A 26,875-nucleotide genomic window follows, 5' to 3' on the forward strand; every position below is an offset into this window, starting at 1 on the left:
CGTTCCAGTTCCCGCCAATATCCATTGTTGCATTTTGCATTTTGTATTTTTGCCGGAGGTACAGTAGAGTAGATTATTGTTGTTGACGTGATTGTGCTCCGGCCTTCACGTAAAAGGAAATGGAGTATTGTCTGTGGCTGAGGCTCAGCCTTCTGCCAAGTCTGAGCTGGTGTTAGTGGACCAAGGCCCAGGAAACCACAGCATTTTGAACCAACCACAACTAATGCCAGAATCAATTAACAACATGTTTGTTTGTAGCCCTCTGTTTCACACTGATCTGCTCTTTGTGCTAATATTATTTTCAGCTCTTCCATGTGGCCTACATCCTCATCAAGTTTGCCAACGCCCCTCGGCCTGACCTATGGGTCCTGGAGCGCTCCTTGGACCATGGGAAAACGTATGCTCCGTGGCAGTACTTTGCTCGTAAGTATTACTGTTTTATTTTCCCATTCACACGTGTCTGTTATGCTAGTGCTTCTCAAGGCTCTTGGTTGGGTCTGGTAGTCAGCTTTTGCAGGACTTGAAAACTGTTGAAAAAGTTGAAAACTGTGTTTATATATGAGTTATTGAACCAATGAGATGACCTGTCGTCCGGTACATGTTGAGATTGTGTTGCTGCTTAATGCAGCCTAGAGGGAATTGACAAACATTATAGATTGTGATGAAATACCTTCAAAGTGAAAAGGATTTGTGAAGTCCAATGAAAAACGTGCTGTCCCCCGGAACTGTAATCCTAATACTTACCATAAGTGCAAAGAGCTTGGTTTATAAGTGACTTATGATCCAGTCAGTAGGCCTGCCCTCTCCAATATACTTTACCTCCCCATACACAAGCTCACCGGCCTGTTCTTAAAGTGAAGACATGCTCAGTCCCTGTGAGGCACCTTTCCAGCAGAAACTGCTGTGCCTTATATCTCCTTTTGAATTTAATTTTAGGCTTTTCTTTGTCTTCTCCTTAATCTCGATCTCTCTCGCTCTCTTTCTCTCTTGATCTCTCTTGATCTCTCTCTCTCTCTTGCTCTTGCTCTCTCTTGGTCTCTCTCTCTCTTGATCTCTCTCTCTCTTGCTCTCTCTTGATCTCTCTCTCTTGATCTCTCTCTCTTGATCTCTCTCTCTCTTGATCTCTCTCTCTCTTTTGAACTCTCTCTCTCTTAATGTGTCTCTGGAAAATGTATATATTCCTGGCTCTCAATATTTTATGGTCTTTGATTCTTGGTATTCAGTATATTTATTTTCAAACAAATGGCACCAATATTTTTTACTTTTCTGGGAATAGGCCTTCCAAAAGACAAAACCCTTGGGGCCCTCAGAGAGTGTGTGCACTCTTCTGGCTTCTATGTTTAGAACCAGCAATATGAAACACAGGAATATGGTATAACTCAGTCAGTGGTTTGTAATACTGCTCAATGTCAAAGAGGAATAAACCGGATTGCATTTATTATACACTACTGTTCAAAAGTTTGGGTCACTTAGAAATGTCCTTGTTTTTGAACGAAAAGCACACTTTTTTTGTCCATTAAAATAACAAAAAATTGATCAGAAATACAGTGTAGACATTGTTAATGTAGTAAATGACTATTGTAGCTGGAAACGGCTGATTTTTTAATGGAATATCTACGTAGGCGTACAGAGGCCCATTATCACCAACCATCACTCCTGTGTTCCAATGGCACGTTTTGTTAGCTAATCCAAGTTTATCATTTTAAAAGGCTAATTGATCATTAGAACACCCTTTTGCAATTATGTTAGCACAGCTGAAAACTGTTGTCCTGATTTAAGAGGCAATAAAACTGGCCTTAAGACTAGTTGAGTATCTGGAGCATCAGCATTTGTGGGTTCGATTACAGGCTCAAAATGGCCAGAAACAAAGTACTTTCTTCTGAAACTCGTCAGTCTATTCTTGTTCTGAGAATTGAAGGCTATTCCATGCGAGAAATTGGCAAGAAACTAAAGATCTCGTACAGCTATGTGTGCTACTTACTTCACAGAACAGCGCAAACTGTCTCTAACCAGAAAAGAAAGAGGAGTGGGAGGCCCTGGTGCACAACTGAGCAAGAGGACAAGTACATTAGAGTGTCTATTTTGAGAAACAGACGCCTCACAAGTCCTCAACTGGCAGCTTCATTAAATAGTACCCGCATAACATCAGTCTCAACGTCAACAGTGAAGAGGCAACTCTGGGATGCTGGCTAGGCAGAGTTGCAAAGAAAAATCCATATCTCAGACTGGCCAATACAAAGATTAAGATGGGCAAAAGAACACAGTCACTGGACAGAGGAAGATTGGAAAAAAGTGTTATGGACAGACAAATCTAAGTTTGAGGGATTCTGATCACAAAGAAGAACATTAGTGAGACGCAGAAAAAATGAAAAGATGCTGGAGGAGTGCTTGACGCCATCTGTCAAGCATGGTGGAGGCAATGTGATGGTCTGGAGGTGCTTTGGTGGTGGTAAAGTGGGAGATTTGGACAGGGTAAAAGGGATCTTTAAGAAGGAAGGCTATCACTCCATTTTGCAACGCCATGCCATACCCTGTGGACGGCGCTTAATTGGAGCCAATTTCCTCCTACAACAGGACAATAACCCAAAGTACAGCTCCAAACTATGCAATAACTATTTAGGGAAGAAGCAGTCAGCTGGTATTCTGTCTATAATAGAGTAGCCATTACAATCACCGGATCTCAACTCTATTGAGCTGTTGTGGGAGCAGCTTGACCGTATGGTACGTAAGAAGTGCCCATCTAGCCAATCCAACTTGTGGGAGGTGCTTCAGGAAGCATGGGGTGAAATCTCTTCAGGTTACCTCAACAAATTGACAACTAGAATGCCAAAGGTCTGCAAGGCTGTAATTTCTGCAAATGGAGGAGTCTTTGACGAAAGCAAAGTTTGAAGGACACAATTATTATTTCAATTAAAAATCATTATTTATAACCTTGTCATCGTCTTGACTATATTTCCTATTCATTTTGCAACTCATTTCATGTATATTTTAATGGAAAACAAGGACATTTCTAAGTGAGCCCAACGTTTTGAACGGCAGCGTATACTATGCTTGAGGTCGTCATGCAGTTTCCTCACCAAGTTGTTGCTGTCATGTCGATAAAGGAGATCAGGTTGTCTTATCAGTGGGCAGGGTGGGAATAGGTCAGATAACCTAGTATCCACATGTGGAAATCAGCAGTCAGTAGAAGCTTGTAAAGGATGCTTAAACAATTGTTATGCCAAATCACCATGACAGCAAGGTTGGGAGACGCCTCTGTAGCCACAGGCATCGATAGGACACAGGTTCAAATTTGGATTTAGTGAGACATGTGAACAGGGTAAAAGAGGACACCAAGACATTGATGAAGCATTGGAATGTACTGCCACAACAGAGCGCTACAAAGGGCCAGGGGGCTAGAGTAATGGAAATAATCTGAAGAATTTTGATGAAGTCTCTTAGAAACATAACGTTACGGTTGGCCCCTGATACAGAGATGATAGTGGTTGACATGTCACTCTGTTTGTTCTTGTCAGATTCTAAAAGGGAGTGCATTGAGAGGTTTGGCAAAGAACCAAATGGACGCGTAGTCCGAGATGATGACCAGATCTGCACCACAGAGTACTCAAAGATCGTTCCATTGGAGAACGGAGAGGTGTGAAACTCATTGAATAGGAACATAAGATTGTCACAATGTTGAATCCTGTAAAATGTACCAAAAGACTACTACTTCTACAGAGTGATAGGGATATTTGTGTCTGAGTAATGTTGTTGTTGTCCAGATTGTGGTGTCCCTGGTCAACGGTCGCCCGGGCTCTAAGAACTTCAGCTATTCTCCAGTGCTGAGAGATTTCACCAAGGCCACCAACATCCGCCTGCACTTCCTCAGGACCAGCACTCTGTTGGGGCACCTAATTTCCAAGGCCCAGAGGGACCCCACTGTCACACGCAGGGTGAGTCACACAAAAGGCACCCAGTTCATTTCATTACAGTTCAGATCAGTTCAATTTACTTCAACTTTACCAACCCCCTCAGGGGCAACAAGGAATGCATCATCAGCAGAGCACACAATGACATGGTCTCACACCAACCTGTTATGTTTAGCCTACCTTCTGCCTCATTGCCCAATGTGACAAGATGTAGCCCCTCTCAGCACCTTTCTGCTGACACAAACACACTGACCTGATTTCTCTCTCGCTGCACATTCCTTCCTCCTGGTCGGGGCTCCCTGCCAGAGGTGTCTGTCCAGTCTTCACCAGGGTAATTCCCTCCACACACAGGCAGAGAATGTGAAGACTGGTCCAGACAGCTCCCTGGTGCTGCAGGAACACGCTTCAGTAACACAGCACAGTGTGGGACAACACACACACGCGCAGACAGACAGGCGCACACACACACACACTCATGTTTTTAGAGCAAGTGTGTACAGTATGAGGCCATTGTGAAGTGCAGCACAGAACCCATACAGGAAAGCTGTTCACCAGTTAGGGTGTATATGAATCAAAACTAACATGTTTATGCTCTAAGAGCAGTGCCCCACAAGAGAGACTCTAGTGTCCCGTAGAAGCTGGGCTGGCAGACAGACAGCGGCTGAAACAGTGGAGAAGGGGATACCTAGTCAACTGAATGCATTCAACTGAAATGTGTCTTCCGCATTTAACCCAACCCCTCTGAACCAGAGAGGTGCAGGGGGCTGCCTTAATCAACATCCACATCATCGCCAAGGGAACAGTTGTTGTTCAGGGTTAGCTGCCTTGCTCAATCTGCCAAGCAGATTCTTCCACCTTGCCGGCTCGAGGATTCGAACCAGCGACCTTTCGGTTACTGGCCCAACGCTCTTAACCGATAGGCTACCTGCCGTTGATATACCGTATAAGATAGGCATACCTGAATAACTCCAGCTTCAATTATGCTAGTGAGCGTCTGTGGCCTAGGCTATGACTAAAACCAAAGAACCCAATGTAACTCACCTACGCTGCATTGGCAGACTATGTCTGGGTTTGTTTAGGTGAGGTTGATATGTGGTGTTTCGGATAGAGCAGATGGTTGTTGGTCTTGCTACAGTGTTCCGACGGTGTTGTTCCCTCTGCGTTGTTGACAGTATTACTACAGCATCAAAGACATCAGTGTCGGGGGACGCTGCGTTTGTCACGGCCACGCGGAGGTGTGTGGGGGGCGTAACCAAGGCAAACCCAATCGGTGAGTAGTTTACTGCTTTCATACTTGTTTTCACCTGCTTCTTTGTTTACTGTTTCGTTCTCCAGAAACGTATACTTGTCTGTTGTTGTTTATACTTACAGTTGAATCCGTTACCTTTCGTTCATTCATACTGTAGCCTATTGAACATGGGCCGTAATTATGTGTGTAAAAGTTCCCCAAAACAAAAACAGAGGATTCATTGAGTAGTTCAGTATGACAAATCATTACTTTAGTTTATTTGTCATTTACAGGGGTGAATGGATGTGCTGTGGTTAGGGGGTTGTAAAGCGTATGGGGGATGAGGTTAACTGACAAAAGTGTTGTTTTAACTTAGACACAGACGCTGTCACTGTGCTCTTGAGGTTGAAAAGATAGCTCTGGATTTGGTAGAAAGGAAATGACTTCATCTGTTTGTTTCCTGGCATTGCCATTGTAAAAGGCACCATGTTTTAGATATCCTGATTAGTAGTGATTGCGATTGTGATGTAATCCATTGGCAAGAGGCCAAGATGATGTCCTTATGGAGTTGATGTATTTTATGGGCAATGAAAAACAATAAGGGTCGATGACATCATACGATAGTTTGACAGTGAATGATTGATCTAACCATAGTGGCTTCATTCACTTTGGAAGGGACTTTACTGTTTTACACCTTGCATCAAGGTCCATCTAAAATTGATTTAGATATGTTTTTGAGTCTTGAGTGAACAGTCACCAGATGCTTCTTATTGATGATATACTGTAGGCTACTCCCTTTCTTCAATTGAAAGTCGTAAACATGAAAGAATGATGCAGGAAACCCAGTCTATTCTTTTCTACACCTGTCTTTAGGCTACAGTGCGAGTGCGAACACAACACCTGTGGTGAGTCATGTGACCGCTGCTGTCCAGGGTTCAACCAGAAGCCATGGCGTGCTGCTACGACAGACAGTCCCAACGAGTGCCAACGTGAGTACCACACTCCACCCTCCTCTCTTTGCCACCCTCACCTTCCTCTCTTTGCTTTGTGCCAACGTGTTCCAAACCAAGCACAGTTTGGTCGGGGGTTGGCATGAGAGTGTGAAAAGGGCAGGGGCGCAACTTTGGTTTTTGAAGCGGGGGGGGACATCATTTTTTAATCATTTTTTAAATCTAGTCGGATAAACTCTCCAAACAGCCTCCCCGACCGCTCGGGAGATGTCTGTATGGTCATAATGCACACCGTTGCCTCGTTTTGTATCACATTCCAATGATAAAACTCAGGGGGACAGAAATGCAATTTCAGAATGTGGGGTGACATGAAAGTTGCGACCCTGGAAAAGGGTATAACTGTTCTCTGCTTTCTCCTTTGTCATGAATGTGTTTCAATGACACTGCTCGAGAAAGTACAGCCACAGAATGTCTTCATTACGGTTCTCCCGCCACCTCCTCTACCACATTAGCTTCAGTGCTTAATGCCCTGATATGGTGTTGGAACTAGGAAGATGCCTAAGCAAACTGTTAAGAGAATTACTCATGTGGTATGTGTGTGATGTACTGCACTGCATGCAGTCTACTGTAGCTAGCCCAGCGCCAATACTGCTGTCCTCTACACAGCCACTCAGTCAGTCCCAATGCCAGCTGGTTCCTAATTGCCCTGGCCTGTTGACAAGATTCTCCCTCCCGAGCCCAGAGTCGGAGATGCTGAAACTGGAGCCTGCAACTCTACAACCGCAGAACAAGAGAGAGAGATCGAAAGAGTGGAGAAGTCTGTAATCCAATCAGTACACTGACGTCTTAGAACATGCGCCTTGACCATTCAGAAACATTAACGAGGCAGATTGAGGAGGAGGAAGTAGTGGATGTACTGTCCTGTTAGGGTTGACTGTATATTGAGAGCCTTTCTAGTGACTTTATAGTCACATCACTCTCCTTTGGGAAGGGATAGTAAGTAGATATACTGTAAGATATAAAATACAGAACTTGCTCTTACCTGTCTCTGTTTCATGTGTGTGTGTGTGTGTGTGTGTGTCTGTTTTGTGTGTGTGTGCGCACCTCTGCTTCATGTGTGTGTTTACTTGCTGACTGTTTCGGGGATTTCTCCCACAGTCTGCCAGTGCCATTCACATGCCACTGAGTGTTATTACGACCCAGAGGTGGAGCAGAGGAGAGCAAGTTTAGACACATTCGGCAGGTACGACGGCGGAGGAGTGTGCATCAACTGCCAGGTATGAAGCCTGTTACAAGTCCGAACGGATTCCTGTGTGTGTGTGTGTGTGAGAGAGAGAGACAAGCACCAAGACTGTTCATCATCTACATTTAGGATTTTATGTGTGACATGAATTATTGTAATTTGACATTATGTATGGTATGTATAGCATGTATGTGGGAGCATGCCTACACTAGAATAAGAATAAGGGTAGTGTTCAGTAGGCACAAAACAGAAGCGAATGGAGTGAAACTAGGAGGTACTACCTGAACTTGTCCAATAAGAAACACTTGTTTTCGTTTGCCATCGCAAAACGTTTCGCTACGGTGTGCCCTAATAAACATGACCCAGATCTAGGAGCAGACATGGAGGTCTGTAATGGAAATTTCACTTCAGTTCCAAGTCAACGTACAAATGGTGGATATTCTCTGTATTAAACTCCTTGTGGCATGCAGAGATATTGGCATGCAGAGATATCCCTCTCTGTGCAGGGGTTGGCATGCAGAGATATTGGCATGCAGAGATATCCCTCTCTGTGCAGCGGTTGGCATGTGTTCCAAATCAAACAAGATGTCAGCCAGTTCATTTTGACTAAATCTCCCAAGTCAAAGTACTTTTCCTCAACACCAATTATGAGATGCACTGTTATCCTTTTGGACTAAAATACCCTTGCAGGAAGCATGTTAAAAAGCCATCTCTCTAAACTGCATGCTCAGTGTGAAAGAGGATAAGATACTGGTGGTACCGCAAGCAGATGGATTAGCAACAGTAAGGAGTGTTTGATAAAAACATTTGTCTATAGGTTTTAGAAATCACCCGTTTTGCAGTTTGTCTTCTTGCCTGAGAGGAACCTTAGTTGCAACCAAAACATAGTGTCCCTCTGAACCAGTCACTCCATTGTTGTGTGGTGTTTGACTGCTCTGTGTGTTTCCCTCTCACTAGCACAACACAGCGGGAGTGAACTGTGAGCTTTGTGCTGATGGATTCTACAGACCCCATGGATCCCCTCCAGAGTCTCACAGTGGATGCATACGTGAGCTAGACCTTTTCTTCTCTTCTTCAAACTCTTTTTCTCAGTTTCTCCTTTCTCTATGGCCTTAGTGTCTTCCTTTGTTCCTAAAGTGCCTTCTAATGATGACAATATATTTTTTATGATGTGAAAATATCACCTTTAGTTATATATTACCAAACAGTATGGTTACTGGCAGAATTGTAGGCCTACATGTGCAACGTTTTGTCATACAGTATATCAAATAGTTGGGGTACTAATGTTTAGTAAAGAGCTGCTGTAGCTTGCTTTCTGACCTATGGATAAGGAGACCAACATGGAAAAGAGACTTCGGTGTCGTTTGTATACACAGTGGCACCAACCACTAGCTCTAGCCACTTGTAGTGTTGCTAAATTCGGCGCCACACTTGTTTACATTGCTAGCGTGGTACGTCGTTGATCCTCCTCGCCACATACAGTGCCTTCAGAAAGTAGAATACGCCTTGACTTATTCCACATTTTGTTGTGTTACAGCCTGAATTCAAAATGGATTAAATATTTTACACACAATAACCCATAATGACAAAGTGAAAACATGTTTTTGGAAATTTGTGCAAATTTACTGAAAATGTAATATAGAAATATCTAATTTACATAAGTATTCACACCCCTTGAGTCAATACATGTCAAAATCACATTTGGTCTTTCTGGGTAAATCTCTAAGAGTTTTGCACACCTGGACTGTACAATAACGCACTGTAAATAGCTGCCAGTTGTGTTTGTGCTTTGAGTGTGGATGAAATGAAAATGGTTGCCCTCAGCGCTTTGGAGAGACCAAAGAAGCTACAAATTAAATTAAGTAAGCTTAACAGCGGAATGTGTTGACTTGGGAAAACACAGATAGTAAAAGCTGTTTAGTTCTATCAACATTTTCTTTGATTGTTGTTGTATGTCTCAAGAGCAGTATTTTGGTGTGTATGTGTGTGGGCACATTTCTGTTTGCGTGCGTGTGTGCATGTGTGACTACAGCCTGCAGGTGTGATGCCAGGACTACTGCTGGTTGTGAGATGGGGACAGGACGTTGCCACTGCCGGCCAGAATTCACCGGAAACAACTGTGAACGCTGTGCAGACAGTTACTATGGCTACCCGCAGTGCATTAGTATGTAACCTTTCCTCATTTCTAACATGATGTACATATTACTTGTATAAATTGATTATTTGACATAGGAAATCTGTTGTACCCAGAGAAATGAACGGATGGATGAATGAATGAAGGAAGGAATAAATGTATAAATTGACCAGTGAGACAATGAACAAACAAATGAATGAATAACAAGTAAGAAGCGGTACAATAGTGCCATGCCCTTGCTCGGTGTACATTTGGACCCAGTCCTGCATTTTACCTCAGGGGAAGCATTACTATAGTAAGAGCCACGAGTGTATTGAAGAGTTGGGATCTGAAGAATGCAAATTGACCTCATTCCTACATATGCTGTTCATTACAACATGTTTGAATTTATGTTGAATTATTTCATGTTTTGGGTCGTTTTCCTTTGTGTGCTTGTCGAAGAGTTTCAGACACTTAGAGAGACTAGCCAAGATTGCTCCTCCAACGTGCCCAGAAGTATGCAGGATATGTTTTCTGTGGAGCTGCAATACTGCTACAACATACCCGCAGAGAAATTGAAATATCAATTCTTTACCACGCTCACCTCATTCTGTCATACCTTCACCGTAGCATGTCAACAAAGACACGTACCACACCTTGTCTGTCTTTAGGTTGAGTTGTTGTCACATATTCTGACTATATACCTTTAGATATTGTGGCAGTTCGTGATGATGCACAAGGTCATGTGTCAGCAGTCTGTATTTAGAACATTCCTCGTGCTTCTTCTGGTGTCGGACCAAGAGCAATGACTGACAAGCCCTTATTTTAGGGCGTCTCTCCACATTGACTTGCCACAGCAATCATCATGTGTCACTCACAATGTGTTTAGGAGAATAGATCAACATTACAGTATGCCTGTCAAACTCTCTCACAAAATGTCTATTTTCTGAAATGATCCATGATAGGAGTACTTCATATTGGGACACATTTGAGTAAGAGATGTCGTACAGTTTCTATTTGAATGATGCCATTTTCATCTCCAAGGGGCCCTCTTCGTCATAGGCGCCAGTCCTTATTCCTCACTGTTTACTGAGATTCTAAATCTGGAATCTGTTTAACTGGTGTTCTCAGGAACAATCCAATCCCATAGAAAAGTGAAACTGGATGTCTTCCTGACTCCTGGCCTCGTTCCACATCCACCCTACTCAACCTTATATAATACTCAAATCATGCCAAACACAGTAGAAAGGAAGGGTCTGTAAATTATCTTGATTGTCCCGTTGGTTTAATGATGGAAGACACAAATCATTAACTAAACCTATCATGGCAACCTTTATGCAGAGGTTTAATATAGAAACTGTAATGAGTGAATAATCATACCCAGGTGGTCGGTTAGCTTTACATTGTCATATAAACAGAAGATTTCATGTGGAATAAATAATTAGGGTTGGCATTTTATTAATACAGGACAGAGATTTATTACTGGATGTGATTATTAAAAGCAGGTTTTAATCTCTTGGAGCGCTCCAAGAGCAGTCTAAACATGTAGACAGCCTCCCTGGAAGTTAGTCAGCACCTCTACCAACTTTTGGTTGTGCGCCAGGCTAGTTCATGCTTCTTATTAAACTCCCTGGAAGTAATGAAGGTTATTATTTGTTTGGGGTGGGCTGCTATCCATTGATACCTTCTCTATTTGCCAGGAGGTTTTCTTTTTGGTCTTTGATTTAAAGCTCACGAAGACAGCTTTAGGGAAAAATCCCTCTGATTCATATCATGTTGCATCGTTTAGCATTTTCAAGGGGTTTTCAATGCAATTTATTTCTTACTAGCTCTTACCTTGTTCTGTGTACCACATATACACTATATATACAAAAGTATGTGCACATCCCTTCAAATTTGTGGATTCTGCTATTTTAGCCACACCCGTTGCTGACAGGTGTATACAGTCGAGCACACAGCCATGCAATCTCCGTAGACAAACATTGACAGTAGAATTGCCTTAATGAAGAGCTCAGTGACTTTCAACATGGCACCGTCATAGGATTCCACATTTCCAACAAGTCAATTCATCAAGTTTCTGCCCTGCTAGAGCTGCCCCGGTCAACTGTAAGTGCTGTTCTTTTGGAAACGTCTAAGATCAAAAACGGCTCAGCTACGAAGTGGTAGGCCATACAAGCTCACAGAATAGGACCGCCGAGTACTGAAGCGCGTCTGTCTACGGTTGCAACACTCACTACCGAGTTCCAAACTTCTGGAAGCAAGGTCATTAAAATAACTGTTAGTCCGGAACTTCATGAAATGGGTTTCCATGGCCGAGCAGCCACACACAAGACAAAGGTCAGAATGCACAGTGCCAAGCGTCGGCTGGAGGGGTGTAAAGCTTGCCGCATTTAGACTCCGCCATTGGACTCAGTGGAAAGGCGTTCTCTGGAGTGATTAATCACGCTTCACCATCTTGCAGACGAATGACAAATATGGGTTTGACGGATACCAGGAGAACGCTACCTGCCACTATGCATAGTGTCCACTGTAAAGTTTGGTGGAGGAGGAATAATGCTCATAGGCTGTTTTTCATGGTTTGGGCTAGGCCCCTTAGTACCAGTGAAGGGAAATCTTAACTCTACAGCATACAATTACATTCTAGATGATTCTGTGCTTCCAACTTTGTGGTAACAGTTTGGGGAAGGCCATTTCCTGTTTCAGCATGACAATGCCTCTGTGCACAAAGCTAGATCCATACAGAAATGGTTTGTCGAGATCGGTGTGGAAGAACTTGACTGGCCTGCACAGAGCCCTGACCTCAACCTCATTGAAGACATTTGGGGATGAATTGGAACGCCGACTGCAAGCCAGGCCTAATCGCCCAACTTCACAAATACTCTTGTGGCTGAATGGAAGCAAGTCCCCGCAGCAATATTCTAACATCTTTTTGAAAGCCTTCCTAGAAGAGGCCATTATAGCAGCAAAGGGGGGACCAACTACATATTAATGCCCATGATTTTGGAATGAGATGTTCGACAAACAGGTGTCCACATACTTTTGGTCATGTAGTGTAGATTGCAACATTACTGGAGTAGAGCAATGCACTCACGACACTGAAGATATTCATGGTGTTGAAATTGATCATACGTTTTTCTTTGTAACCAGGATATCCAATCTACCAGCCCACCACCAAATCTCCTGCAGGCCATATAGTAGGTAAGTGCTGCTATAGTGGGTACGTGATGCTATAATTAACCACAGTGTAATGTAATCTAACAAACAGTTGGACGCAAAGGATTTACTACTCATACCGGAACAGGCCAAAGACCGTACGCACATACCCCCAACCAGAAGCCATGGATTACAGGCAACATCCGCACTGAGCTAAAGGGTAGAGCTGCCGCTTTCAAGGAGCGGGACTGTAACCTGGACGCTTATAAGAAATCCCGCTGTGCCCTCGAACCATCAAACAAGCAAAGCGTCAATACAGGACTAAGATTGAATCCTACTACACCGGCTCTGACACTCGTCGGATGTGGCAGGGCTTGCAAACTACTACGAGCTGCATAAAGCCATAAGCAAACAAGAAATGCTCACCCAGAGTTGACGCTCTTAGTGGACGGGGACTTTAATGCAGGAAAACTGAAATCCGTTTTCCTCATTTCTACAAGTATGTCACGTGCAACCAGAGGGGAAAAAACTGTAGGCCGCGTTTACTCCACACACAGAGACTCGTGCAAAGCTCTCTCTCGCCCTCCATTTGGCAAATCTGACCATAATTCTATCCTCCTGATTCCTGCCTACAAGCAAAAACTAAAGCAGGAAGTACCAGTGACTCTCAATATGGAAGTGGTCAGATGAAGCAGATGCTAAGCTACAGGACTGTTTTGCTATCACAGACTGGAACATGTTCCGGGATTCATCTGATGGCATAGATGAGTACACCACATCAGTCACCGGCTTCATCAATAAGTGCATCGATGACGTCGTCCCTACAGAGACCGTACGTACATACCTCAACCAGAAGCCATGGGATTACAGGCAACATCCACACTGAGCTAAAGGGTAGAGGTGCTGCTTTCAAGGAGCGGGACACTAACCCGGACGCTTATAAGAATTCCCTCTATGCCCTACCATGACCCATCAAACAAGGAAAGCATCAATACAGGACTAAGATTGAATCCTACTACACCGGCTCTGACGTTCGTCAGATGTGGCAGGGCTTGCAAACTATTACAGACTACAAAGGGATGCCCAGCCGCAAGCTGCCCAGTGATACAAGCCTACCAGACTAGCTAAATGACTTCTATGCGCGCTTCGAGGCAAGCAACACTGAAGCACTCTCCGTAGCCGATGTGAGTAAGACCTTTAAACAGGTCAACAGACGGATTACCAGGACATATACTCAAGAGCATGTGCTGACCAACTTCACTGACATTTTCATCCTTTCCCTGACCGAGTCTATAATACCAACATGTTTTAAGCAGATCACCATGGTGTTCCCTGTGCCAGAAACACCAAGGTAACCTGCCTAAATGACTAGAACCCGTAGCACTCACATCTTTAGCCATGAAGTGCTTTGAAAGGCTAGTTATGGCTCAGATCAACACCATCATCCTAGAAACCCTAGACCCACTCCAATTCGCATACCGCCCCAACAGATCCACAGATGACACAATCTCTATTGCACTCCACACTACCCTTTCCCACCTGGACAAAAGGAACACCTACGTTAGAATGTTGTTTATTGACTACAGTTCAGCGTTCAACACCATAGTGCCCTCAAAGCTCATCACTAAGCTAAGTGGGTGGTGTGTACGGCCCAGTACATTACTGGGGCCAAGCTTCCTGCCATTCAGGACTTCTATACCAGGTGGTGTCATATGAATGCCCTAAAAATTGCCAAAGACTCCAGCTCCCTAGTCATAGACTGTTCGCTCTGCTACCGCATGGCAAGCAGTACCGGAGCACCTTGACTAGGTCCAAAAGGCTCCTTAACAGCTTCTACCCCCAAGCCATAAGACTGCTGAACATCTAATCAAATGGCTACCTGGACTATTTGCATTGACCCCCTTTTTTTACGCTGCTTCTACTCGCTATTTATTATCTAGGCATGGTCACTTTACCCCTACCTACATGTACATATTACATCAATAACCTCAATTAACCTGTACCCCCCGCACATTGTCTCGGTACCCCTGTAAATATAGCTTTGTAATTTAAGAAAAACTTTAGTTCATTTAGTAAATATTTCTTTAACTCAAATTTTTCTAAAAACTGCATTGTTGGTTAAAGGCTTGTAAGTAAGCATATCGCGGTGCATGTGACAAATAACATTTGATTTGATTTGATGACCACATAAAGCGCAGCAGATAGCCTAGCGGTTAGTGTTGTGCCAGTAACCAAAATGTCGCTGTATCGAATACGTAAGCCAACAAGGTCAAAGTCTGTTGATGTTTCCTTGAGCTAGGCACTTAACCTTAATTTGCTCTAGGGGCGCTATATATCACTGCACCTATCTGTTGTATGTGACAATTAAACATGTTTATTTACATAAACTGCCCATGTTCACTTGTTATGCAGTATGTTAGTCTGATCACTCTGATCATGATCTTGTTTATCTGATCAAAAGTGATAGAGCTGATGAGTTTACCTTTATAGTGTAACAACTGTGGCTTGGAATTTCCAGGATACAATATTATCACGGTACTTAGTTCCCGATACGATATGTATTGCAATTCTCACTATTCTATATGTATTGCGATTTGACACTTTGATTTTATTGCGATTCGACGTTCCAAACATATTGCTCACCATGTCTGCTGCAGAGGGACAAGAGAGAACCATGAGTAAATTTGTTTTGATCAGTCTTGTAAAAGAGCTGTAAACATGTTGGCTTAAAAAAAGATGGATGACAAGCTAGAGAAGGAGAAATACCAGATTTTTGGTGCAGTAACACATTACCTATCTATCTTCTTCTTTTTTTTAATCGATACTTGCAGTCAGAATCGATTCAATATCGAAAACAATAACGCAATACTCTCTCTTTCTCTCTCTTTCGTTCTCTCTCACACTCTCTCGCTCTCTTCCTCTCTCCCTTCCTCTCTCTCCACAGAGCCCACTGCCTGCCCTGCTGGTTATTTCGGACCACCCAGCTGTCAACGTGAGTGTGTTTAGACTACACTTCGCTACACTAACAGTTTTTATAGCGCCTCAGCTCTGACTCCTGTAAGGCAGGAGGGCTCCTGATACCTCTACGGGAGTCAGGCTCTTGTTGGTCAGGTTGAGTTATATAGGGATAGGATAGGTCATAAAATAGTGGATTACTAGACCTTTTAGCGGACCATTCAGTCCAAATGGGTTTAAGTGTCAAAGGTTAAGGGCATTTGGCCGGACTCCAGTCAAAGGGTTACATACTGTCTGCAGATGACAGAGGTTAGTTAATGTTTGTATACTGTGTCGATCCAGACAGTGAGAATGTAACCATATGTGATTGGGTTTACAGTAATCCACACAGTATGCAACGTTTATGTTGATTAGACAAAAATGCTCGTACGTGATTAAACTAAATGAGACTGTCCGTGTGATATAATAACTGTTTAACTTTGCCAACTGCACCGTATACTCATCTGATTATTTCAAGATCTTGGGATATTTTACCCAGTAAATTGACTGAGAACACATACTCATTTACAGCAATGAACTGGGGAATAGTTACATGGGGGATGAATGAGCCAATTGGGAGCTGGGGATGATTAAGTGGCCATGATGGTGTGAGGGTCAGATTGGGAATTTACCTAGGACACCAGGGTTAATACCCCTACTGTTACGATAACTACCATGGGATCTTGAGTGACCACAGAGAGTCAAAACATCTGTTTAACGTCCCATCCGAAAGACAGCACCCTACAAAGGGAAATGTCCCCAATAACTGCCCTGGGGCACTGGTATAAATATAGATTTTTTGGGGACCAGAAGAAAGAGTGCCTCCTACTGGCCCTCCAACACCATCTGGTCTCCCATCCAGGGACCAACCAGGACCAACCTTGTTTAGCTCCAGGGTCAAGCCAGCAGTGGAATGCAGGGTGATATGCTGCTGGCTACAGTATCAGCATGTATTCTTTCATGGGGTTTTGACGGTCTTCCCTAATGGTTGCCTTGTCTCATAATACCACTGCTCAGCTGGGATGGTTCAGGGGAAAACTAAAAGACATTTTTTTAATAGCTACGGTCCCCTCCCTGTTCGTGGCTCTTAAGCAACTTTAACGTATTTTGTTTGTTGTTGTTGTTATTTCTCATATTATTAGCTCTGAAAGTGTTTTGTATTCTTACATACAGCCGGAAATAACTTTTGGATATCAGAGCAGTGGTAACTCACCAGCATTTCAACCGACTTTCCTGAATTGGATCCTTTGTTCGTACCCCCCAAGGCAATTCCACTTATTCCAGAGGCTGCTCCAATACGCTGCCAGTGGAGAAGAGGTATCCGGAGTGGACTTTTAGTCCAACTTAGGAGGCGTGCAAACCATCCACCGCTTTCGAGTTTTTTACTTGCTAATGTTCAGTCCCTAGACAATAATGTAGACAAGCTCAGGGTGAGGATCTCCTTCTATAGAGACATCAGGGACTGTAACATACTCTTTCACTGAATCATGGCTCTCTCTGGACATACTGTCCCTGTCCATACAGCCAGCTGGGCTGCCAGTACATCGCACAGACAGCAATGAAGAACTCTCCGGGACAATGAAAGAGTTGTATATTTCATGAATAACTACTCATGGTGTAATTGTGGTAACGTACAGGAACTCAAGTCCTTTTGTTCACCCGACCTACAACAATTCTCTTCAGTCATCATCACAGCCGTGTATATTCCCCCTCAAGCCGATACCATGACTGCTCTCAAGGAACTACACTGGAATTTGTGCAAACTGGAAACTGCATACTGAAAGCCACATTTATTGTAGCTGGGGACTTTAATAAAGCAAGTCTGAAGAAAATGCTACCAAAGTTTTACCAATACATTGACTGTGCTACTCGCGTATCAAAAACTCTGTTCTGCCCAATCAGAATCCATACTTCAAGATTGTTTTGATCACGCGGACTGGGAAATGTTCCGGGTTGCCTCTGAGAATAACATTGATATACACCTGACACGGTGACTGAGTTTATCAGAAAGTGTATAGGAGATGTTGTTCCCACCATGGCGATTAAAACCTATCCAAACCAAAAACCGTGGATAGATGGCAGCATTTGTGCAAAACTGAAAGTGCAAACCACTGCATTTTAACCACATCAAGGTGACTGGGAATATGGTCGAGTACAAACCTTCCGTAAGGCAATATGGCTGAGTACATTGCCTTCCGTAAGGCAATCAAACAGGTAAAATGTCAGTACAAAGACAAAGTGGAGTTGCAATTCAACGGCTCAGACACAAGACCTATGTGCAGAGACTCCATACAATCACGGATTATGAAGGGAAAACCAGCCAAAACCAGGACACCGACATCTTGCTTCCAGACAAGCTAAACATCTTCTTCACCCACTTCGATGAAAACACACTGCTGCCACTGCCACTTCCAGGGACTGTGAGCTCTCGTTCTCCGTGGCCAGCGTGAGTAAGACATTTAAGCATGTTAAACCTTGAAAGGCTACCAGCCTAGACGGCATCCCTAGCCGCATCCCTGGCATGTGCAGACCAGCTGGCTGGAGTGTTTACGGACATATTCAATCTCTCCCTATTCCAGTCTGCTGTCCCCATATGGTTCAAGATGTCCACCATTGTTCCTGTACCCAAGAAAGCGAAGGTAAATTTACTAAATTACTTGCCTCATAGCACCCACTTCTATCATCATGAAGTGCTTTGAGAGGCTAGTTAAGGATCATATCACCTCGACCTTACCTGACATTTTAGACCCACTGCAATTTACATACCGGCCCATTAGATACACGGATGATGCAATCGCCATCGCACTGCACACCGCCCTGTCCCATCTGGACAATACCTATGTTAGAATGCTGTTCATAGACTACAGCTCAGCCTTTAACACCATAGTACCTTCCAAGCTCATCATTAAGCTCGGAGCGCTGGGTCTGAACCCCGCGATGGGCAACTGCGTCCTGTACTTCCTGACAGGCCACCCCCCGTTGGTGACGTTATGCAGCAACACCTCCATTTCGCTGATCCTCAACACAGGGGCCCTACAAGGGTGCGTGCTCAGCCCCCTCCTGTACTCCCTGTCCGTCCATGACTGTGTGGCCGTGCACGTCTCCAACTCAATCATTAAGTTTGCAGACAACACAACAGATGACCAACAGCAACGAGATAGCCTATAGGGAGGAGGTGAGGGCCATGGCAGAGTTGTGCCAAGAAAATAACCTCTCCCTCAACGTTAACAAAACGAAAGAGCCGATCGTGAACTTCAGGAGACCTCAGAGGGAGCACGCCCCCATCCACATAGACGTGGCCGCAGTGGAGAAAGTGAAAAGCTTCAAGTTTCTTGGCGTACGGATCACTGACAATCTTAAAGGGTCCACCCACACAGACATTGCGGTGATGAAGGCGGTACAGCTCCTCTTCAACCTCCGGAGGCTGAAGAAATGTGGCTTGGCCCCTAAGACCCTCACAAACTTTTACAGATATACCATTGAGAGCATCCTGTCGGGCTGTTTCACCGCCTGGTACGGCAACTGCACCATCCACAACTGCAGGACTCTCCAAAGGGGGGTGCGCATCACTGGGGGCACATTGCCTGCCCTCCAGGACCTCCAGGACATCCACAGCACCCGGTGTCACAGGAAGGCCAAAAAGATCATCAAGGACTTGAGCCACGGCCTGTTCACCCGCTACCATCCAGAAGGCCGGGTCAGTACAGATGCATCAAAACTGGGACCAAAAGACTGAAAAACAGCTTCAAACTCAAGTCCATCAGACTGTTAAATAGTCACCACTTGCCAGACTCCGCCCAGTACCCTGATCTGAGCTTTAGTCACTAGCTGGCTACCACCCAGTTACTCAAACTGCACCATAGAGGCTGCTGCCTACGTGCATGCGGAAAGCATTCAGACCCCTTGACTTTTTACACATTTTGTTATGTTAGCCTTATTGTACAATTTATTAAATGTGTTTTTCCCCACATCAATACCCCATAATGACAAAGCGAAAACAGGTTTTTAGAAATTTTTGCTCATTTATAAAAAAATACAAAATAAAAACAGAAATACCTTATTTATTCAAAACCTTTGCTATGAGCCTTGGAATTCAGCTCAGGTGAATCCTGTTAACATTAATCCTCCTTGAGATGTTTCTACGACTGGAGTCCACCTGTGGTAAATTCAATTGATTGGACAGTATTTGGAAAGGCACACAGCTGTCTATATAAGATACCACAGTTGACAGAGCAAAAACCAAGCCATGAGGTTGAAGGAATTGTCCGTAGAGCTCCGAGACAGGAGGTTACCAAAACTTTCTGCAGCATTGAAGGTCCCCAAGAAAACATTGACCTCCATCATTCTTAAATGGAATAAATTTGGAACAACCAAGACTCTTCCTAAAGCTGGCCGCCCGGCCAAACTGCGCAATCGGGGGAGAAGGGCCTTGGGCAGTGAGGTGACCAAGAACCCAATGGTCACTCTGACAGAGCTCTAGAATTCCTCTGTAGAGATGATAGAACCTTCCAGAAGGACAACCATCTCTGCAGCACTCCACCAATCAGGCCTTTATGGTAGACTGGGCAGATGGAAGCCCCTCCTCGGTAAAAAGGCACAGCCCGCTTGGAGTTTGCCAAAAGGCACCTAAAGAGTCTCAGACCATGAGAAACAAGATGCTCTGGTCTGATGAAACCAAGATTCTTTGGCCTGAATGCCAAGCGTCACATCTGGAGGAAACCTGGCACCATCCCTACGGTGAAGCATGGTGGTGGCAGCAGGGAATGGGAGACTAGTCATGATCGAGGGAAAGATGAACAGAGCAAAGCACAGAGATCCTTTATAAAATCCTGCTCCAGAGGAAAACAGGACAACGACCCTAAGCACACAACCAAGACAACGCAGGATTGGCTTCGGGACAAGTCTCTGAATGTCCTTGAGTGGCCCAGCCAGAGCTCGGACTTGAACCCAATCAAACATCTCTGGAGAGACCTGAAAATAGCTGTGCAGCGACGCTCCGCATCCAACCTGACGGAGTTTGAGAGAGTCTGCAAAGAAAAATGGGAGAAACTTCCCAAATACAGGTGTGCCAAGCTTGTAGCGTCATACCCAAGAATACAACCTTTGGCTGTAATTGCTGCCAAATGTGCTTCAACAAAGTACTGAGTAAAGGGTCTGAATACTTATGTAAATGTTATATCTCAGTTTGATTTTTTTATAAATGTGCAATCATTTCGAAAAACTAGTTTTTCTTTGTCATTATGGGGTATTGTGTATAGAATGATGAGGGGGAAAAAACGATTTAATCCATTTTAGAATAAGGCTATAACGTATTAAAATGTGGAAAAAGTATGGTATGAATACTTTCCGAATCCACTGTATACTGTATTCTAGTCAAGGCCTATCCTATTTAACTATTGCTGTGCATATACTATTCTATCCTACGTATTCTTCAGGTATACTACATATTCTGTCCACATACTGTATAAATCTCATCATATATAGTGCCTTGCGAAAGTATTCACCCCCCTTGACATTTTTCCTATTTTGTTGCCTTACAACCTGGAATTAAAATATATTGTGTGGGGATTTGTATCATTTGATTTACACAACATGCCTACCAGTTTGAAGATGCAAAATATTTTTTCTTTTGAAACAAACAAGAAATAAGACAAAAAAACTGAAAACTTGAGCGTGCATAACTATTCACCCCCCCAAAGTCAAACCTTTTGCACAAATTACAGCTGCAAGTCTCTTGATATGTCTCTATAAGCTTGCCACATCTAGCCACTGGGATTTTTGCCCATTCTTCATGGAAAAACTGCTCCAGCTCCTTCAAGTTGGATGGGTTCCGCTGGTGTACAGCAGTCTTTAAGTCATACCACAGATTCTCAATTGGATTGAGGTCTGGGCTTTGACTAGGCCATTCCAAGACATTTAAATGTTTCCCCTTAAACCACTCGAGTGTTGCTTTAGCAGTATGCTTAGGGTCATTGTCCTGCTGGAAGGTGAACCTCAGTCCCAGTCTCAAATCTATGGAAGACTGAAACAGGTTTCCCTCAAGAATTTCCCTGTATTTAGCGCCAGCCATCATTACTTCAATTCTGACCAGTTTCCCAGTCCCTGACGATGAAATACATCCCCACAGCATGATGCTGCCACCCCCATGCTTCAATGTGGGGATGTTGTTCTCTGGGTGATGAGAGGTGTTCGGTTTGTTCCAGACATAGCGTTTTCCTTGATGGCCAAAAAGCTACATTTTAATCTCATCTGACCAAAGTACGTTCTTCCATATGTTTTGGGTGTCTCCCACATGCCTTTTGGCGAATACAACGTGTTTGCTTATTTTTTTCTTTAAACCATGTCTTTTTTTCTGGCCACTCTTCCGTAAAGCCCAGCTCTGTGGAGTGTACGGCTTAAAGTGGTCCTATGGAAACAATCTCAGCTGTGAAGCTTTGCAGCTCCTTCAGGGTTATCTTTGGTCTCTTTGTTGCCTCTGATTAATTACCTCCTTGCCTGGTCCGTGAGTTTTGGTTGGCGGCCCTCTCTTGGCAGGTTTGCTGTGGTGCCATATTCTTTCCATTTTTAAAACATGGATTTAATGGTGCTCCGTGGGATGTTCAAAGTTTCTGATCTTTTTTTATAACCCAACCCTGATCTGTATTTCTCCACAACTTTGTCCCTGACCTGTTTGGAGAGCTCCTTGGTCTTCATGGTGCCGCTTGCTTGGTGGTGCCCCTTGCTTAGTGGTGTTGCAGACACTGGGGCCTTTCAGAACAGGTGTACATATACTGAGATCATGTGACAGATCATGTGACACTTAGATTGCACACAGGTGGACTTTATTTAAATTATTATGCGACTTCCGAAGGTAATTGGTTGCACCAGATCTTATTTAGGGGCTTCATAGCAAAGGGGGTGAATACATATGCACCCATCACTTTTCCGATTTGTATTCTTTAGATTTTTTTATTTTTTTTTATTTCACTTCACCAATTTGGACTATTTTGTGTATGTCCATTACATGAAATCCAAATAAAAATCAATTTAAATTACAGGTTGTTATTCAACAAAATAGGAAAAACTCAAGGGGGGTGAATACTTTTGCAAATGCCTTCAGAAAGTATTCACACCCCTTGACTTTTTCCACATTTTGTTGTGTTACAGCCTGAATTTAAAATTGATTAAATGTAGATTGTTTTTACACTGACTTACACACAATACCCCATAATGTCAAAGTGGAATTATGTTTTTTATTTTATTTGTACAAATTAATAAAAAATGAGAAGTTGAAATGTATTGATTCAATATTTTTTGGTTATTGCAAGGTTTGGTTATTTGGTTATTGCAAGCCTAAAATAACTTCAGGAGTAAAACAATCCTTAATAAGTCACATAATAAGTTGCATGGACTCACTCTGTGTGCGGTAATAGTGTTTAGCAAGATTTTTGAATGACTACCTCATCTCTGTACCCCACACGTACAATTGTCTGTAAGGTCCATCAGTCGAGCAGTTAATTTCAAACACAGATTCAACCACAAAGACCAGGGAGATTTTCCAATGCCTCACAAAGAAGGGCACCTATTGGTAGATAAGTAAAATAAAAAATTTAAATACATTGAATATCCCTATGAACATGTTGAAGTTATTAATTACACTTTGAATGGTGTTTCAATACACCCAGTCACTACAAAGATACAGGAAACCGCTCAGGGATTTCACCATGAGGCCAGTGGTGCAATGGTGACTTTAAAACAGTTACAGAGTTTAATGGCTGTGATAGGAGAAAACTGAGGATGGATCAATAACATTGTAGTTACTCCACAAAATTAACCTAAATGACAGAGTGAAAAGAAGGAAGCCTGTACAGAATTTACATACTACAAAACATGAATCCTGTTTGTAAAAAGACACTAAAGTAATACTGAAAAAAATGTGGCAAAGCAAATCATTTTTTGTCCCGATTACAGCGTGTTATGTTTGGGACAAATCCAATACAACACATTACTGAGTACCACCATCCGTATTCCCAAGCATAGTGGTGGCTGCATCATGTTATGAGTATGCTTGTAATCATTATGGTCTGGGAATTTTTCAGGATAAAAAATAAACTAATTGGGGAATAGCACAGGCAAAATCATAGAGGAAAATCTGGTTGTCTGCTTTCCAACAGACACTGAGATATTAATTCACCTTTCAACAGGACAATAACCTAAAACACAAGGCCAAATCTACACTGGAGTTGCTTACCAAGAAGAAAGTGAATGTTCTTGAGTGACCGAGTTACAGTTGTGACTTAAATCTACTTCAAAATCTATGACAAGTCTTGAAAATGGTTGTCTAGCAATGATCGCCAACCAATTGACAGAGCTTGAAGAATTTTTAAAAGAATAATGGGTAAATGTTGCATAATTCAGGTGTGGAAAGCTCTTTAAAACTTACCCAGAAAGACTCACAGCTATAATCGCTGCCAAAGGGTCTTCTACAAAGTATTGACTCAGGGGTGTGAATACAGTACTTATGAAAATGAGCTATTTCTGTATTTAATTTTCAATAAATTAGCCAAAATGTCTAAATACATGTTTTCACATTTTTATAATGGGGTATTGTATGTAGATGGGTGAGAAAAAATATATATTTAATACATTTTGAATTCAGGCTTTAACACAACAAAATGTGGAATAATTGTGGTCTCTGACATTGCTCGTCCTAATATTTCTATTTTTCTTAATTTCATGTGTTAACTTTTTTAGATATGTGTGTATTGTTGTGTATTGTTAGATATTACTGCACTGTTGGAGCTAGGAACACAAGCATTTCTCTACACCCGCAATAACATCTGCTAAATATGTTTGTGACCAATACCGTTTGATTGGATTTTCCCACTTTGTTTTCTCTCTTGCTGGAATCAGTTTAAAGGAAAAAAGCCAGATTGGAAAGATAGCATTTTTATTTGAAACAAGGATGTAAATACCAGTTCTTTGATTCTGTCTGTCTCCGTCTCCAATATTTATTTTTATTGTTTGTTGTTGCCCACATTCCTAGACAATCATTTATGTTCATCCAGTGTCCTGACCGAGAAGGAATTTCATCTATAACCTTCTGAGGGCTGTTTTTATTTTTAAGGAGCGAGCTGGTAGGGGGAAAAGAAAACAATGGAGGTATTCTCTGATTCTCAATGCCCAACGGCCCAGTACAACCACCAGCCAAGATCTTGCATGCTTCTCTCTGCCAGGCTTGACTTGACCAGTCTGTCACCCTTAATGCCACAAAGGGCACAGTCAGTGCCAGTGTAAATATGGTTAAAGAGATGCATTTGTCATATCCTGCTGTTAAACTGTGCCTAAGAAGGGCTCATTGGCGATGGCACATCCTGTGGGAAAGACTGTGGGGCTTCCAATTGTATATTTGAGCCTAAACGTAGCTTTTCGGCATTGAAATGTGAGCTAAAAGGGGTATTTTGTGTATTCAGAGATTGTGTGCCATCTGACATGAGTCGTTTTGTGTATGTGTGTGTTCAGGGTGTGTGTGTGACCGCGGTGGATCAGTGCTGGAGTTGTGTGATGCGTCAGGGCGCTGCATTTGTCGTGATGGTGTGGAGGGTGAGAGATGTGACCGCTGTCGACCAGGACACCACTCATTCCCTAACTGCCAAGGTGAGAAACCTGTCGCCCACCTCCCTCTCACCAAACCACACCTCAAATAGCATGTGTCTTCTGACTTGTATCTTTGTGTTTGTTCAGAGTGTGTGTGCGATGGCAGTGGTTCGGTGCTGGAGATGTGTGATGCATCAGGGCGCTGCGTGTGTCGTGGAGGGGTGGAGGGCGAGAGATGTGACCGCTGTCGACCGGGTTACCACTCCTTTCCTAACTGCCAAGGTCAGAAACCTTTCCCTCTCATCAAACCACAACTGAAATAGATCAACAATTGTCATCCTCTTTGAAGTTAATTTTACCACGTAAACATGACCTCAGGAAAGTTCAAGTTGTTTGAAAATCAATTGTTTTGTTTAATTGTTGACAAAAATCAATCAACCTGTAGTTGATGTAAACCGTAATCACTTTCCCACCACTTCAGTGTGCCGCTGTGACGGTGCAGGTGTGACTGACAGGGTCTGTGAGCCCAACGGACAGTGCCGTTGCCGTGTCAACTACTTCGGAAGTCAATGTGACCAGTGTGCCCCTGGTTACTATGGATACCCAGACTGTGCCTGTACGTGTTTTAAACCTCTTGTGTTGGCCGCACCCATGGGAGGGCTACTGTATTGCAGACACTGATATGCCCACAGTGACCTTTCCACGACCTAGCTGTTGCTGCTGTTGGAAAAACCGATGGGCATAATCTCACAGGGCTTAATGTAGCCTCCTCTTCAGCTCTGTAGATTTACATTTACATTTTAAGTCATTTAGCAGACGCTCTTATCCAGAGCGACTTACAAATTGGAAAGTTCATACATATTCATCCTGGTCCCCCCCATGGGAATTGAACCCTGGTCCCCCCGTGGGAATTGAACCCACAACCCTGGCGTTGCAAGCGCCATGCTCTACCAACTGAGCCACACGGGACCTACTGTCCCAGACCTGTAGAGCTACGTACCTTGATTCACCCACAATAACATGTAAATCCCAACACTCATTCACACTCATTTACCCCATAGAAATCTAATCTAATCTAGTTATTCTATTTCTATTCAATCAAGTTCCAATCAAGTTTATTTTATATAGCCCTTCGTACATCAGCTAATATCTCGAAGTGCTGTACAGAAACCCAGCCTAAAACCCCAAACAGCTAGTAATGCAGGTGTAAAAGCACGGTGGCTTGGAAAAACTCCCTAGAAAGGCCAAAACCTAGGAAGAAACCTAGAGAGGAACCAGGCTATGAGGGGTGGCCAGTCCTCTTCTGGCTGTGCCGGGTAGAGATTATAACAGAACTATGCCAAGATGTTCAAAAATGTTCATAAGTGACAAGCATGGTCAAATAACAATCATGAATAATTTTCAGTTGACTTTTCATAGCTGATCATTAAGAGTTGAAAAACAACAGGTCTGGGACAGGTGGCGGTTCCATAACCGCAGGCAGAACAGTTGAAACTGGAATAGCAGCAAGGCCAGGCGGACTGGGGACAGCAAGGAGTCATCATGCCCGGTATTCCTGACGTATGGTCCTAGGGCTCAGGTTCTCAGAGAGAGAGAAAGAAAGAGAGAACGAGAGAATTAGAGAGAACATACTTAAATTCACACAGGACACTGGATAAGACAGGAGAAGTACTCCAGGTATAACCAACTGACCCTAGCCCCCCGACACAA

General features: G+C 43.3%; 1 protein-coding gene across 3 annotated transcripts in view; it reads left to right on the forward strand.

Moving 5' to 3' along the window:
• The window catches only part of LOC129824116 (laminin subunit alpha-3-like), a 122,055-nt gene that overhangs the window by 36,586 nt on the left and 58,594 nt on the right, over window positions 1–26,875 (forward strand). The window contains exons 3-15 of one of the 3 annotated variants that reach the window (XM_055883463.1): window positions 306–423; window positions 3,516–3,634; window positions 3,762–3,932; window positions 5,081–5,178; window positions 6,010–6,125; window positions 7,245–7,363; window positions 8,287–8,377; window positions 9,362–9,493; window positions 12,590–12,640; window positions 15,540–15,587; window positions 25,091–25,225; window positions 25,313–25,447; window positions 25,647–25,781. In XM_055883463.1, coding sequence (XP_055739438.1) covers window positions 306–423; window positions 3,516–3,634; window positions 3,762–3,932; window positions 5,081–5,178; window positions 6,010–6,125; window positions 7,245–7,363; window positions 8,287–8,377; window positions 9,362–9,493; window positions 12,590–12,640; window positions 15,540–15,587; window positions 25,091–25,225; window positions 25,313–25,447; window positions 25,647–25,781 — 1,468 coding nt within the window. Of the gene's footprint in view, window positions 1–305; window positions 424–3,515; window positions 3,635–3,761; window positions 3,933–5,080; window positions 5,179–6,009; window positions 6,126–7,244; window positions 7,364–8,286; window positions 8,378–9,361; window positions 9,494–12,589; window positions 12,641–15,539; window positions 15,588–25,090; window positions 25,226–25,312; window positions 25,448–25,646; window positions 25,782–26,875 lie in introns of those variants that run through there. The other 2 variants (XM_055883464.1, XM_055883465.1) reach the window with 2 other exon arrangements.

Source organism: Salvelinus fontinalis, chromosome 26 (genome assembly GCF_029448725.1).
Source record: "Salvelinus fontinalis isolate EN_2023a chromosome 26, ASM2944872v1, whole genome shotgun sequence".
In the NCBI taxonomy this organism is placed as follows: domain Eukaryota; kingdom Metazoa; phylum Chordata; class Actinopteri; order Salmoniformes; family Salmonidae; genus Salvelinus; species Salvelinus fontinalis.